Source organism: Diadema setosum, chromosome 2, assembly GCF_964275005.1.
Source record: "Diadema setosum chromosome 2, eeDiaSeto1, whole genome shotgun sequence".
Classification (NCBI taxonomy): domain Eukaryota; kingdom Metazoa; phylum Echinodermata; class Echinoidea; order Diadematoida; family Diadematidae; genus Diadema; species Diadema setosum.
In genome coordinates, this window is record NC_092686.1 from 10831532 (window position 1) to 10847727 (window position 16196).

At 38.5% G+C, this 16196-nt stretch overlaps 1 protein-coding gene across 1 annotated transcript in view; it reads right to left on the reverse strand.

Annotated features, from left to right (window-relative positions):
- Nucleotides 1-16145, reverse strand: part of LOC140239685 (EGF domain-specific O-linked N-acetylglucosamine transferase-like) — a 22039-nt gene extending 5894 nt beyond the window's left edge. The window contains exons 1-9 of the mRNA XM_072319513.1: nt 16121-16145; nt 7226-7417; nt 6116-6213; nt 4908-5016; nt 3670-3770; nt 2507-2614; nt 1794-1903; nt 691-794; nt 358-450 (exon numbers count right to left, since the gene is read on the reverse strand). Of these exons, the coding sequence (XP_072175614.1) occupies nt 358-450; nt 691-794; nt 1794-1903; nt 2507-2614; nt 3670-3770; nt 4908-5016; nt 6116-6213; nt 7226-7414 (912 nt within the window). The 5' untranslated portion in view covers nt 7415-7417; nt 16121-16145. The remainder of the gene's footprint in view (nt 1-357; nt 451-690; nt 795-1793; nt 1904-2506; nt 2615-3669; nt 3771-4907; nt 5017-6115; nt 6214-7225; nt 7418-16120) is intronic.
- Between the last annotated feature and the right edge of the window lie 51 nt (nt 16146-16196).

A 16196-nucleotide genomic window follows, 5' to 3' on the forward strand; every position in this document is an offset into this window, starting at 1 on the left:
GCTTTACTTAAATGATGCCGAAGCCATAAAATGCATTAAACATCTTTACGTTTCAACTGCATACAGACTAATGCACATTTCACACCGAAGAAGTGACAATTACCATAATCATTTTCATTCCTATTAACTGATATAGAGCACTCCCGTTAAAACAAACACTTTTATAACAAACTTCTTGCTACAATGCAATCAAAATTTAGGTCCTAAATTATCATCTTTTGTGTGTCTTTATACACTATACTGTTCGGCTATAACAAAATTTTGATATAATGGAAGAAAACCACAAGTCCCAAGGACTTTGTTATAACAGGAGTGCACTGTACTATGACATGAAAATATCAGTCTGCTATGACTCACCCTTTTTCCATCCCAGTCACGCAGAGGAATCATTTCGGTGTCGCTGAACGCTGACCAGGTGTCATGGAACAAGTCCCCGTAATGCAAGCCACTCTGGCAGATCACAAAGTAAACACACACAGGGTCGACTGAAATGTGATCTTTTTTGCATGATTACAACAACAACATCAGTCATACTGTCACGTGGACGGGCATTTATCAGTGGATGGGCATTTATCAGTGTACAGAATACATGAATTTTGAAGTGCGATCGGTCAGAAATATCTGAGACCATTTTGACGTAAACACTATATTCTAAGTGCAAAAAGCCCTGGAGAAGATTACAAAACTTACAGCATCCCACATGACGATGTTGACATCCCGAGTGAAGCTTCCATTGATGTGTTGAGACATGTACAGATTGATGAAGTCACAGAAATGGTGGTACATGTTCACACCTAAACAATGACGAAAAAAAAAAATTCCTCATTGACATTATGGCACCGGAAATCACCTCAGCCTCTCAGTAAGATTGAACATTGTCACAACCAGGTAAACCACATCCAAACAGAAAGGAGTGACTGTACTTATTTAACATTCTGTTCACATTTTTCTTTATTGGATTTCACAGTGACACCTCTGTAAACCATGATTCAGGACATGTGTATAGTATTCATGATGTCATTGATAGTTATCACAAATACTTTATTTGAAACTTGAAATTCATTATCAACAATATTTGAGATGATCAGATTATTTGCCAGGTTCATGATAGCTCTCTTTTTTTCAGAAAAGAGAGAGAGAAGCAGAGAGAAAAAAAAAGAAGGCTATTACCAGTAAAACATAATCACTCATATCTTCTCACATGGTAACTCATTTAATTCTTTATGCACCACATTCCTATGCCCTACTCAGTCAACTGCATGCCAACTTCGCATATTTTGCTCAAACGCACAAACCCGCCAAAAGCAACTGATAAATCGCCAAATGCTGCTGTGCAATAAAAGCATTTCTCACAATTCCATTCCTGTTACATGTTGCTTGCATTTTATGTGGTGATTGGTGATTGACTATGGAGGGGTATTTCCTACTGATTATGTGAGTAAATTCTAAGTTTCGGTCACTGTTTTGTGTGCAAAAGTCATGTCTTTTCAATAATTTATCTACTGGTTATTTGAAAGGAAAACTATCGTACATTTGTCATACAGTTTACATCAAAGTGAAGCTTGGCATTTTCTCTACAACTTTGCTCAGTACAGGTCTAGGGTAACAGAAATCTTTAAAAAAAAAAGTTATATAGATTTGAAAAACAAAATGTTTTCCCCAAACCGTGACTACGTTGGTGTCTCAGAATAATAATGAATAAAGAGTTAAGGGTGAAGGTAAAGACTTTACAAATCAATGTTCTGGAACGAAACATTGTTTCAAACTTTCTTCTGACCAAAAAATATCCTCACCTGCATCTAGTTTCATGAAGATGGTGGGACGTGTGATCGTAATGTCACATCTTGCCTCCTGTACGACTGGTTGGAAATCCACTTCTGTGTATTCATTCAGTTCCCCATACCTGCAAGAAGAATAGTAACAGATGTATACAATAAATATGACATCTCCATTTCTCTGAGCTCTCTCTCTCTCTCTCTCTCTGAGCTCACCCTGTAGAATGAGACAACTGTATCTCCTCAACACAGTCTCTCATGGCACTGCCATTGCTTTCCATTCTAAGGCCGAATATTTCAGAAACGTTTATATGAATGTCCATTACTAAATGTATGTTTCACTCGAGCCTTATTTTGTCACATGCCAAAGATATTTTCAATTGCAAAATTATTTAAAGCCTCTAAATTTTGATATGACTGATCCTCAGATTGGCAACACTGAAATAAATGCTTCTGTCTCAAATTTCCTTTGAATATTCATTCTTTATTTGTGTGCAAATTCAATGAATTCAACCAGTCTAACCTCACATTTTCCAATATAGTATGTGCAGTAAAATTCAGAGTTGCAAATTTCATGACAAGATGATCAGTTCTGCAGCAAATTTATCCCAAGACCTGATGGTTTAAAATGTCATCATATATCTACGCTTTGACATAAACTGTTCACATTTCCAAAGTCTAGATGAAAGAATGCTCACAGCAAAATAGAAAATGTACAGAACCTGTCTTACCACGACTGAAGCTCCGAAAAATGTGCACTCTGGGACTTGAGGTAGTCTCTATCCAGCTTGCAGTGGCCTCCAACTACCCCTGGCTTGTTGAATGCTTCCACACTAAACCTGCAGAATATTTTAGAGAGCATGCTAACAATGAGCAATCCAATACTATCCATGTACACATAATTGAGTGTGACATGATAAAAGTTACATGGACTAAGAATTTAAGATGGTGCCGTTGCATGAACCCATATCAACACATCTGCCATGTACCGAATGTGCACATAAAACCAATTCATATTGTGAATATGTCAAAAATGGTCTGGAAAATTACCTTCTCACTTTGTCTCCAGATTGGTTCATCAATTTTGACTGGTTCCACCTACTACATACAGATCCTTCAAAGACAAAGTTTGCTGGCTACCTAGACATGGTAACTTGCGAGTAATACATGATCTACTTTGATTGACAGTTAACTAGATTTTTGTTGATCTTCATAGTGATGATCACAGCAATCACCGGTAGTAATCATCACACCATCCAACAGTGCCCTCTTGAATCTCCGGTCCACAGTAGCTTCTGCACTGATAGTGCTGTTCTTCACGAAGGATCTTCCGTTATAGCTACACTCCAGCAATGCCACTTCCAATGCTTTACATACCATGGGCCAAATGGGACATTGTGGGTGAAATCTCTCATCCAAGGACAGACATATAGGCACTTGGCATGATTTGAACCCGGAATCCCCTTTTCACAAATGACATTGGCTTGTCCACTGGACCACAGTGCTCCACTCAGATCCTTTGTTTTCCTGACTGGGTGTTACTAATACAAATTGTATATTGATCAACCATGCACCGTCTCTTTTTCAGTTTCACATTTTGGTTCAATTAAAATATTTAATAAAAAACTGAATGTTCTTATTGTAAATGCACCCAACTCTTTCCAAGCTAAAAACAGACCATAGCTTATGCTTACTTTGTTGATCACACTGGTAAAATTACTTGACTAGAATAACAGATATGGTCATAGAGTAACAGTGGTGTAATATATTAATCCATAACTTTAATATTCGCATGTACCAAGTACTTCAATGAAGATTTTGTTTTTGTTTTTGTTTTTTTAAATATAAGAGTGAGGTGACATCAGAGACAAATTTAATGTAGCACAGCACATACCTGTTTCTGTTGCCTGCTGTACCTAAATTCCTCAGATCCAGATACAAATTCTTCACCTGGCAGTGACGGATGAATTCACTACACCTTAGCATGGAATCGCCCTGGATGTAGGAAAGAAAGAAGCAATAATCAGTAATATCACAATTTCCTTATGGACACAACCTCAGTGGACATTCTGGAACCATAAGCCTGTAGAATTATTTATGCTATCTGTGTTGTCACCCACTGGTGATACAAACACAGTGTATCATGACTTTAAAGAGATTCATCGACACAACTTACAAAATAAGAACTGCTTTAACATTTACTTACAAAGTTAAAGTCCAACAAAAGTTCAGCAGTTCTGCCTTGACCCTTCATGTGCTCTGGCACTTGGTTTAAAGGGACTGTACAGTACTAGTTAAGGTGATGATTCAGGTTTATAACATTCCTAAGTGAGATAATGAGAAACCTCTTATGAAATATGAAAGAGCATGTAATTTTAAGAAGGATTCAACGTTTACTTGATGAAAATTGGTTTTCAAATGGCCGACATATCCAAAAAAGTGATAATAATAAAAGGCGACAGGCATGCCTTTTATTATGATCTCTTTGTTTCACCCAGGTTGTTTTTGGATATCTCAACCATTTCAAAACCGATTTTCATCAAATAAACTTTTGATTCCCCTTAGAATTGCATGCTCTTTGACATCTCATAGAGTGGTTTCTGAATATCTCGCAAATCGTTAAAAGCTACATCCTCACCTCAACCAGAACTGTACAGTCCCTTTAACTTGCCAATCTTTTTCATCAGCACTCAGCAATCCATTCAAACTTGACCTAGTGGCGCCATTAGCAAGCCCACCGAGGCATGACGGTGTGCCTCAGTCCAACAGGTAAATATTGGGACACAATAGGGATTACTGAGATTAGATAATCCATATTCATTGACAATTAGCTTCCATTAGTTGCCAACTGGCCAATAAAGCACGGTAAGGGTTAACCCTAAATCACCCACAGGTTTCTCGAAACATCCACTTCCACTCACTGGAGAAAGACGCAAAGATTCACACTATTATTGGACAAGACAGGAATGATATATATGCAAAAGTTACACATGCATGCATATTGTCATTCAGGGAAGGGGTAGCTGCAGTATACACAAATGTCACACATGTACCAGTATCTAAATACTTTTATATCATGTAAGTATTATTGTGCCCTCTTTACTCAAAGCTGCAGATGCTAATCATACAAACCTCCTTCTCTGGTTGGCAGATTGTCTTCATTGAGGCAAGAGTGTTTTTGATGAAGCCAAAGTCTGCTTGTGTCCAGAAGACATCCCTCTGAGCTTCAATATTTGCTGACCTTCGGGGGAAAAGATTGAATTTGTAATTATTTGTTGTAGCACAAGAGAATATATCATTGCCTGTGAAGCATTTTTCTTTTTAAGTTCAAGTTTGTAAAACATTTATTTCCAATGTTCTTCATATTGTGTATTGCATATATGAAATCATACAAAGGAAGGCAGAACCTAAAAAAACAAAAACAAAAAAACAAAAAAAACAACAACAAAACAAAACAAAACAATGCTTGCGGTGAGCTGCCCAACAGACACACACAACCTCACAAACACAAGAAACGACAACAACAAATCACAGTTCCCATGGCAATATCAAAATGAGATGCTCTTCCAAGAGAAAATTTATTGTAGGTGAACATCTCACCTATGCAAATAATCAAAAAAGGTCTCCAATACAGTGTTAAAATGCATTTTCTCCTTAAATTAAACAATGCAAGTCTACATATCTGATGATGATATCCATGATGAACAATGGTGTACAATGATCACCAATGTCAAAGTTTATACATGCCAATGTTAAAGGTCCAGTTTACCTTTGGGAGCAGTGATTTCAAAAATGTTCAAGATATCACATTTGATGCATATATGTAGGTCTGTTGCATCACAAAACATCCTACCATATAAAATTTTTGCAATAAAGCCTAAAATATAAGGAGATATCAGTGTTTTTCTCAATAAACCGTAACTGTAGACGGTTTAGTCTGGAAACATTCTTATTATAACTATTGTTCACATTTTGTGTATTTAACAAACTTAACATCGATCATAGGGATTCAAATTTTTACAGTGGTTGTTTCTATCCCTAACTCATATTTTGGAACTATTTAGAAGCACTAATGCTAGGTTTTTGTTTCATCTGCAAATGGTAAATTATGCCTTTAAGGAATGATTAAGATATACTAGTATACATGATAAACTTTACATTTCTTACTATTTTGAGAGTGATAGTGAGCATCAATCCTAAATAAAAAAAAAAAAATGACAGCAAGCATATTTCAAACATCTAATCAGTAGAATATTCCATCAAGATAAATCTGCTGTGTTTGACTATCACAAACAAGTTGACTGAAGATGAGACTACAAGTGTTGTGCAAGGAAACATACCAGCCTCTGGCAAACTCTGTGCACACAGGATAACTTGGATAGTCTTCCTTCAAGCAGCCAGCCTCATAGCCCCAGCAACTAGACCTGTCAAGTGAATCCTATGTATGAAAAGGTTACATTAAGAACATGAACATTAGCATGCATTTACAACTCTCTCTGCATAACTGTCCTCACAATTCACTGCACTGGTGATGATTTTGATAGCACAGTAGATGGTTGCTTTTGACATTGTTTTAGTAATGAAACATTCATTGCATTCATTCGTGTGCATTCTGCTTTCATTGAGAGAAAACCCATGGCTCAACCCGACAGTTCACTTGTACTTCAGTTTGGTTGCAGGAGGTTTAAAAATGCAAAATATCAATGACATCTAATACAGAAATAAAGTCATATACTAGATAGAGTTCAGATACAGTTCGTTATAATCAATTAAATTTGACTCCTTGAACCTTGATGAGATAATCCCTGAAGCAGCTCTTTCCGAACTAAACTGAGATGGGATGTGCTGTGACAGTAGGTGATGGTGCAGTCGTAGCATATTCACAATAAAAATAGTGATGTGCACACTAAAAAATTCTGTAAGATTTACAGCAACATGGAACCCACAGGAGGTTTCAGCCCTCTGATGGCAGGAAGGGCAGCCTCCTGCAAGGCAGCTACTGTTGGGGCATTAACTGCCAGGGTTGGCAACTGTTTCCAGATGTAAGTGGTTAGGGGATAAAATGAGAATTTATATAAAGATTGATGCTACGGGGACGGTGAGCTTGAGTACACAATCTCTTCTGCTGACATATGGAGCTTGGGTTATGAAGTGAGGAAGATGGATGTTGACTACTCAAAAGAGTAGTAGAAATTAACAGCTGCATAATTGAAAAGAAAATTTCCAATGTAGAACACAACAAATTCGTTTGTCAATAGTAGCTTCCTTCAAAACAATTTTCATCAATTTACCACTGGTGAAGCACATAAATAAAATCATGATGCTCAAAAAACAAATGTGAAATAATGTTAAACCTAAATGCTCCTTTTCAAAGACCAATTAAGGTCATGTGATGTGAATAAAAGTCTTCCTTGGGTTTTGGTGATTCAATGAATAGAAATAAAACACACCTTATATGGGCAGCTTGCATCTTGCCTGCAGCTTTTCGCTGCCTCTTTGTCATTTCTGAAGAAGTACGGATAGTGTGATGGGGGGAGGTCGGGGTCAACAAACTTTTCAGCATCTCCGTCTCCGTGGCAATCACAGAAACACAACCAGGTGAGGAGAGCAGACAAGGTAAGCATCAGTGGCAGATCCATCGTCTTCATGTTGTGTCAATGTGAATAAGGCAAGAACAGAAAAAAAATATAAATAGGTTATGATTATACAATTGTACATGTATCACCATCTGACTACACATGGTATTGTATGTAAATTACAGAAAAAGAATCATGAATTTGTATTCTGAATGAAGGGACTCTAACATGATAATGATGATCCCTCTCTCTCTCTCTCTCTCTCTCTCTCTCTCTCCAGGTATAGAATATATGATAATATATATACACACACACACATACACACCACTCTCAGACGATTAGAATTGTACCTCATCAGCAAATATTCACTGTCTTTGAGACAGCAGCAGAGTCATACTTTTCATTTCTGATGTTCAGTCTAAGAATTTGATGATCAACTGTCTGAGGAAACAAATCATATATGCAACAATGTTAATAAGCCCCATTAGATACTGAACAAAGCACAGGCAGATACAAACAGTGCTGTGCAGCGACAGGACTATGTACAGTTAAAGGGCAAGTTCACCTCCATACATGTGGATTGAGTAAATGCAGCAGTACTAACAGCTCAAATCAGTAAAAGTTTGAGGAAAATTGGACAATCCATTTAAAACTTATGTATTTTATAAGTTTCTGCTGTCAGTGAATTTCTGTCATAGAATTTCACAAAATTTCATTTTCTCAAGTACTCATCCCCTCGACCTGTCATTGACAAGTTTCCCGTCTTCTGAGAAAGGCAAGTCAAGTACTCTTTAACTATGCGAGAAAATAGCCCGACCAGACGCTGTGCAAAGCACAGCTATTCATACAGCGACTGGCCTGTGTATAGTTAGCGAGAAAAGTGAAAATACGTTGAATTTTCTTTATACATGTAGGGCCTATGTATTTTCTTTACATCTTTCTACACATGTGACATCACAAGCTGTGTTAGTCTTCTCATCCAGTAATGGCAGCACTGAAAATTAAACAATTCAAAACTTTGAACAGATTGTCTGATTTCCCTCAAACTTTCTTTGCTGCATTCTCTCAATTCACATGAATACTGTAAAATATGATATATTCGCAGCATGAATTTTCACGCATTGGAGATGACAGCCTTTTTTGTGGCATGAAATTTTCGCGAACTGCCACTGGCATTCAATGCATATAGTGTAGAAAAGGAAAACTTTCATGTGCATTTTAATTAGGACCCTACGTGAATCTTTGCACTCGCAAACAAAATGCAGACCTGTATGAACATTCCTCGTTTTTAGTTTGAACGCCATTACGAGAAGAAAACACCGGACGATTCCAGGTACGGTTGTGGTGTAGATTTATTACCGCAGCCAAGACGCTTAACACGATTGCCCACCGGAGGGCGTTAACATTATAAACAACAATGATAATAACATTAACAACAAACAAACATGCTGGCGTGACTACTTCTTTTCTCCTTTGCTTACAAAGCTCAATACAATACTTCTCTCTAAAAATCCAATTCGGCATGTCAAACAAGATTCTAAGTAATTCTTGGCAACATGTCTACTACACTGTATAAACAACATCAGTTTATACCTCCAATAAAATGGAGCAAAATATCCTACTCAAACACAAAGAGAGGAAGCTTTATTTATAACATCAACTGACCCTTAACCTAATAAATCATCACAATTGAGTAACACTTATAACGCATCATCTCTTTTGGCACTGTCAGCTTGATGTTACACATCAACTATCAAAGTCTGTCAAACTGCTGAGCAAGTCAAAAACCAGCTTGTAACAACGAAAAAAAGGAACCTATATACATACATAAGTCATAACATTCCCAAACAGGTATTACGAAAGGTCAAACAACAAATAACTTACATATCTACTTATCCTGCAAATATGCAAACATTACAATACTTTTATGCCCTTTTACATAACACATGAGCACTAAGATAAATCATAATAAATTTGTAACAATCACTTCAAACTCTATTAAACTTTTGTATCAAAATTAAACAACTGTACCACACCATCATTTAACATACATGTACATACCATCTTCACCACCTTCTCTCTTCAATTCCTTTATGAGAGTGTGAGATAATCGAGACAAAAAAACATAACTACCGCCAGAAGATGTGTTCTTCCATTCCTATAAAAATATCTATCTAATGCTTTAAATCATAGTACGTAGAGACTAAAATCTCCATTGACACACATGTACACTAGTGAAATCAAACACAGTATACTTAAAATCCACCATCTTGTAGTTTACAAAAATAAACATGATACACGTATGCATGGAAAGAATACACGAAGCTATGACATATGCATGCACTTCATATTACCCATAATACACATCAAAATCACTTCATTAAGCAATTATACACAGACAGCTCCCTGCATAAATGATACAATACTTATGCATATAAAAAATTTGCAATAACTACTTTATACTTCTACTACAGCATGGTATACTGTTAGTAAAAACACAGAGTCACACGTGGGAATGCTGGACAAGCATAAACACAGGGTCTATAACTATACTCATATATCAAACCAAATAATGGGTGACTTTACCAAACTGTAACATAAGGATTGTTTTAAAAACCAAACCTAAAAATCTACACTCAAACAGTGACTTACTTGACTGGTGCATAGATATTATCTTCAAAATTATGCATATAACATTTGGAATGCAATTACATGTAATATCAAACACAGAGCATATTTATGTACCAAGTGCTGCCCAGATCACTTCTTTCTGTTCACTGCAAATTGTAAACTAGAAGCACTCGCAATCGAGCACATGTATCCCCCGAACCCATCTCCCATACTCCATCTGGATTACTTTGTAGGCCACAATTTTGTACATGGCAACTGTTGCAGGATACAATAAAATCCAAATTGATGTAGGTGTATAAATTTGACTAAGATACATGTACATAAAATTTTTTTTAAAAGATCAGTCAAGAAACAAAGTAGGGTCGCACACACAAGCGGACCCTGTAGAATTTACCTTTTCATGTATAAAGACAGAACAAACGAAGGTGCCACCACCAAAAAATATGAGCATCTTCATTTCACTATAAAGCACCTTTTTACCAAATTTGAAAAAAATCTTATAAAAAATGTGGCTGATAGAGCACACACAAGAAATAAGCATTGGCATCCAAAGTTGGAACACTGAGGGCGCCATTACCACAAACTGTTGTGTCCTTCATGTGGAATGATCACCCATACTTCTCCCTAGCAAGTCTGAATGAAATCTGTTGGGTAATAATCAAGTTACTGCAACAGAAGAGGCATAATAAATCATAATATACACAATACTTTATCGACAAGAGGTATAAAACCTGTATAATCTGAAACTAAAACAAGTATTATACAGATCTTGCAGATCAAAATAATTATAAAGATCTGCATAAAACCTATGTAAAAAAATCCCATATGAGGAATCACTCAGATCTCAAATTTGAACAGAAAGTACAAATACCCGAATGAGGGTAAAGTGTAAGAAGTATAAAAACAGATTTGGTTTCCCATCCAAAACAGAGAAATGAAATTGGCTTTACCCAATGATGTAAAACCACACATCTTATAAAAGATAGAGAACCCTCTAAGAACACAACACACTTACATATGTACAAAGAGGACAGAGTCCAAGGGCTTGAGTATGACAGGGACAAACTTGCATTGCAGCAATGAAAGCGATCATAACACATGAGTACACCAACTACATTGGTGAAAAGCAAACAATAAGCTGAGGACATTACTGATAAACAGCAGTACAGTACAATTGTATCTATTCTCTCTCTTGTCTTTGTTTGTTTGTTTTTTTTTAATGAAAACACAAAAATAATCAGGAAGACGTGTATCTATAAAAAGAGGGTACACCTGGTACAAATACTGACAACTGAAACATTACATTTACTTTCTGATGAAAAAACAAACAAACCAACAACCGTAAATGTTTAGAAAGAATGAAATACAATCGTACATGTATACCCGATAAAAAGGCATGTTAAACATCTTATTCATCTGTACATAAAAACACAAAAGAATGAGTTACTGCATGATTAACATGTCCATCAAAGTCTATTGTCTATACTCAATATACACAAAACAAAATGGGCCACACTATCCAGGTGCATAGGCAGCACAGATAGAAGAGGGGCATGACTTGGGGTAGGGAGTCATCAGGGTGTGGGCCAAAGAAGCCGCATGGAGCATGTAGGACATCAGTGGGCTGCTGGCATCAGGGGGGCGCGAATGGGAACAGGAAAGGAGCAACAAACTCATCCAGAGGGAAGGAGCTTGTACTGCCCGTAAGGGGATGGTGGACGGTGGCCGGCTGGAACCATCAGGGGGATGGTTGTCATCATACGCAAGGTAGGGGGCAGGAGCAGAAAGGGCAGGGACTGGCTGTACCAAAACTTGGCTAGTGACGAGAGGACAATGCTCGAGAACATCATCAGGCCACGGCTGGGGAGGCGTATCCCACCCCATGGGTGACATGTGGTGCACATCAGTCGAGCTGTCAGGAGGGAAACTGCTGGTGCTGGTACACAAAGGATATAGCAATACAGGACCAAGATGGGCATCAGAGGTATCCCGTACAGCGGTCAGGGAGCAGACATCACCATTGTGACAGGAAGTGCTAGGGACAACATTGAAGGGCACCCTTAGCTTGGGGTCAGGTGCACCCACGCGGGCACTACCGGGGTATTGCATCGCTGTTGGGAGACCAACGTCCATGGCTTCAGCCTCAGGGGGTGGACCATGTGCATGGGCAGGGCCTTCTCTGTCTTGGGGAGTCTGTGCGATGTCTATCATGACAGCAGATGGCGATGGGGTGCCAGAGCATGGGATTGATGAGGTGTGCGTTGGCAAGGCTGGGCACGTAGCAGCCAAGGGTGGAGGGTCATTCACGCCTTCCAGCTGGGAGCCGGACGGGGATGTAGTAGTAGGGCAATGAGGATCACAATTGACAGGATGGTGACAGTCATCAGAGCTAAGTCCATACTCAAAGTGGTGTTCCTGCTCTGTATGTAGAAGTCCAGCATGGGCGGCAGGCAAACGCTTGGTGCAAGAGCTAGACTCACACTGAGCTAAAAGCTGAAGGTGACTGGAATCAGGCGTGCTGTCAGCTGCTTTGCAAACAGATTGATGCTGGTTATCATAGTCACTTTCATGAATAGGCTGACAGGAAGGAGGATAATCACAATGCCAATTGTATGTGAACACAGAGTCATCGCTGAATGTGACTTCATGCTTTGAGGGGCGCACTGAGATGTCGTTTGTTTCCATGAAGGGGGCGCCGCCAATTATGTCCTTATCTGTGTTGTCATCACTCACGACGATGGCATCAAACAACATCTGTAAGCCATTACAATAAATAGAGAAGCAGGTCAGGCCTACTATCTTTGTCAGCATGAGACTATCAGGCAGCTTGAGACTATCTCCAATAGACCAGTAATCATGAATTAAGTGATCATCATATCCATATGAATCAACCACAATATCCAACTCCAACTTCTCTGCCATTGACACTCTGATGATGTTCAGTGGTGTACCACTTCTCAAGTGGACGTCGACCTCCACGGGAGGGTAGAGACCAACAGTTCCGGGGAAGTAAGGGGTTGTGCACGATGTGTCAGCTGCCGTGGTTCCGACAGTAGTCACGGGGCACCGATGTGTCGGTGCGGGTGCGGGTGCCTTGGACTTGGCCGCTGCGGCGCATCGCTGCGTTGATGCATCACACATTTTCAATGTGTATGTATGGGACTACACACACAAAGGTGAAATCAGTACCTGGAACTATCACAGCGCTTTTGCTGAACGTCCGGCCCCTTTTATGTCGAGCGAGATCTCTCCCCGTTCGGATTCCTGTGGACGTTAAATCGGGCCTAAGATTCGGATCCCAAACGATGCCACCACGCCATTACGAGAAGAAAACACCGGACGATTCCAGGTACGGTTGTGGTGTAGATTTATTACCGCAGCCAAGACGCTTAACACGATTGCCCACCGGAGGGCGTTAACATTATAAACAACAATGATAATAACATTAACAACAAACAAACATGCTGGCGGAAGGTGAACTTGTCCTTTAACACGCAACATGACCATCTCTATAACAGGGTAAACTCAAAGCAGACAGGATAACAGATATTATCGAGTACATTTCAAGATTTTGTACTGAAATGGAGAAATGTTCTACTTTTCTAGATTAAAAAGTAGACACCCATTGGACATGTTGATGTGTATGCCATACTTGCCAACTCTATCGCATTTGGCAGTACACTACCACTTTTGAAAGATTTCTTAGCATTAACAAGCTAGCGCTGCTCGCATAGGCATCCTGGATTCTGCCGCTTTCTCAAATGAAAATATTGGCAAGTATGGTATGCTGATGATGATACATTCTCCACATATCATACGATATGGTTTGACAGAATTTTGTTTTGATTGTTTCCAGATCAACTTTTGCCCAATTGAGGAAGTAGGCCTAGTATAAATGCTCAATAAATCCCGCTGAGCGGCGTCTGAGGTGAATAAGTTTCAAGTTTCAAGTTTCAAGTTTATTAAAAGTTTCCACAATACAAAAATTACATAAGAACAATAATATGTAACAAGGAATACATTGTTGAATATGTGATTAAAACAATTTGCAGAATTGAATATAAATTGACAATGCATGTAGATGCATATAGATGTAAAGTGGAGGGGTCTTAGAAAAGCAAGCTTGTATAATAAGAACCCCTGGAAAGGCAAGTTAAGACATGTAATATAATAACTCACTACTATATACAAACATTAAAGCCATAGAATAATTCTAGTGGAATTCCTCAATCCCTCACACACACACACACACACACACACACACTACAGTACCTATGGAATTTTAAAGCAAAACATAATTGGCATTAGACTATATTACTCAAATGGAAAGCGATGAGATGAAGTCATGTATGTAGAATTTAAAAGGAGCAGCATCAATGAGACTGAGAATATCGATGAAGCAAATACTTCCGAGCCAACACTTTAAATCTGGAAAAAGTGGTACTATCTTTAACATCTGAGGGCAACATGTTCCATTCTTTTATGCAAGACACATAAAAAGAATTTAGGGCAATACTGGTAGCTACACGAGGTAGATGCAGAAGGTTTTTCTGTCGTGTATTATGGGAATGAACAACTGAGTTTTTGACGAACAAATCTAGAAATAAGGAGGGAGAACTGGACATGTGAAGCTTGTACATGAATGCCAATGAGTTAAAACACACTAACTCGTTTAGAGGTAAACAACACAGCTGTAAGAACTGGGGGGCACTTGGCCTAGTAAAGTGTGAGCTTGTTATTAGCCTGATAGCTCTCTTTTGTACAATAAACAATTTATGAAGATGGCTGTTATAAGTATTACCCCAGGCAACATTACAATACATCAAGTGAGGCATTATGATGCTATTATACAGTGTAGTCAAGACACTTTTAGGAACAATAAATTTTAGCTTATGCATCACACCAACACCCCGAGAAGCTTTGGAACATACATTTAGTATGTGTTGCTTCCATGACAGAAATTCATTGATAGTAATACCAAGGAATAATACATTTTCGCTTGTAGCTACCTGATGTCCACCAATAATGAGAGAAGGGGTGTTTACAGGTATCCTCTTATTCCTTGTTCTGAAAATAACACATTGTGTCTTCTGAAGATTAAGTGACAATTTATTACAACAAAACCAACGATAAAGTTTGTTAAGTTCTTCATTTGCTGAAGATATTAAACTGTACGCATCCTTGTGGGAGGACAGAAGACTTGTATCATCAGCAAACAGTGAGTAAGTAAACAATGATGTAGCACTGATGATATCATTGATATAGATAAGAAATAATAGTGGGCCTAACACTGAGCCTTGAGGCACTCCACAATCAATGTGGGTGGAAAGCGATTTGGTCCCACTGACAACCACAAACTGCATTCGGTTTTGCAGATAGCTTTTGAACCAGTCTAAAGGAACTCCACGAATACCATAAGATTTAAGTTTGCAGATAAGAATGTGGTGGTCAATGGTGTCAAACGCCTTGGACAAATCTAAGAAAATGCCTAGACAAAATTTCCCTTCATCAAGTGCATGAGCAATAATGTTAGTTAAATGCAATACACCCATACTGGTAGAAGAATATTTGCGAAAACCAAATTGCTCGGGGATCAAAATGCCTTCTACAGCTAAATAATTATTTACTCTTGAGCATACAATCTTTTCTAACAATTTAGAAAATACAGGCAGCAAGGCAATGGGTCTGTAGTTTTCAATGTTTCTGTTATCACTTTTCTTATACACAGGAACTACTTTGGCAATTTTCATCTTGTCTGGAACTATTCCTTGCGACAGAGATTTATTAAATATGTCGACCCAACATAAAGTCTATGGTCTGTACATGTGCAATCTGAATTCTTAGAAGTGAATTGGATTTATTTACTGACACTCGCTCTCTAACGTTAAGTAGGCCCTATCCTACTCTACGAGTGTATTTCAAACAACTAGGGCCCTATCACTTGGCCTTAATATTTACACCTGTCTGGTCCAAAGGCTCCTCCTTCAGGTTCACTCAGTCTGACTCCATTCTCTAGAACGCTCTATTACATCCAGAATTAACGAAACCATCAAAATCGTGTTCTGGTTTGATTTGTATACTAGAATTACACTGACGCAAAGAAATGACGACACAAAATACCTCAAAACAACACCTTACCGGGCCGGGAATATCATGTCATTGATGCTGCCACGTTGAACTTGCCATGATGCACAACGGCCCGCTCCCGCACCGC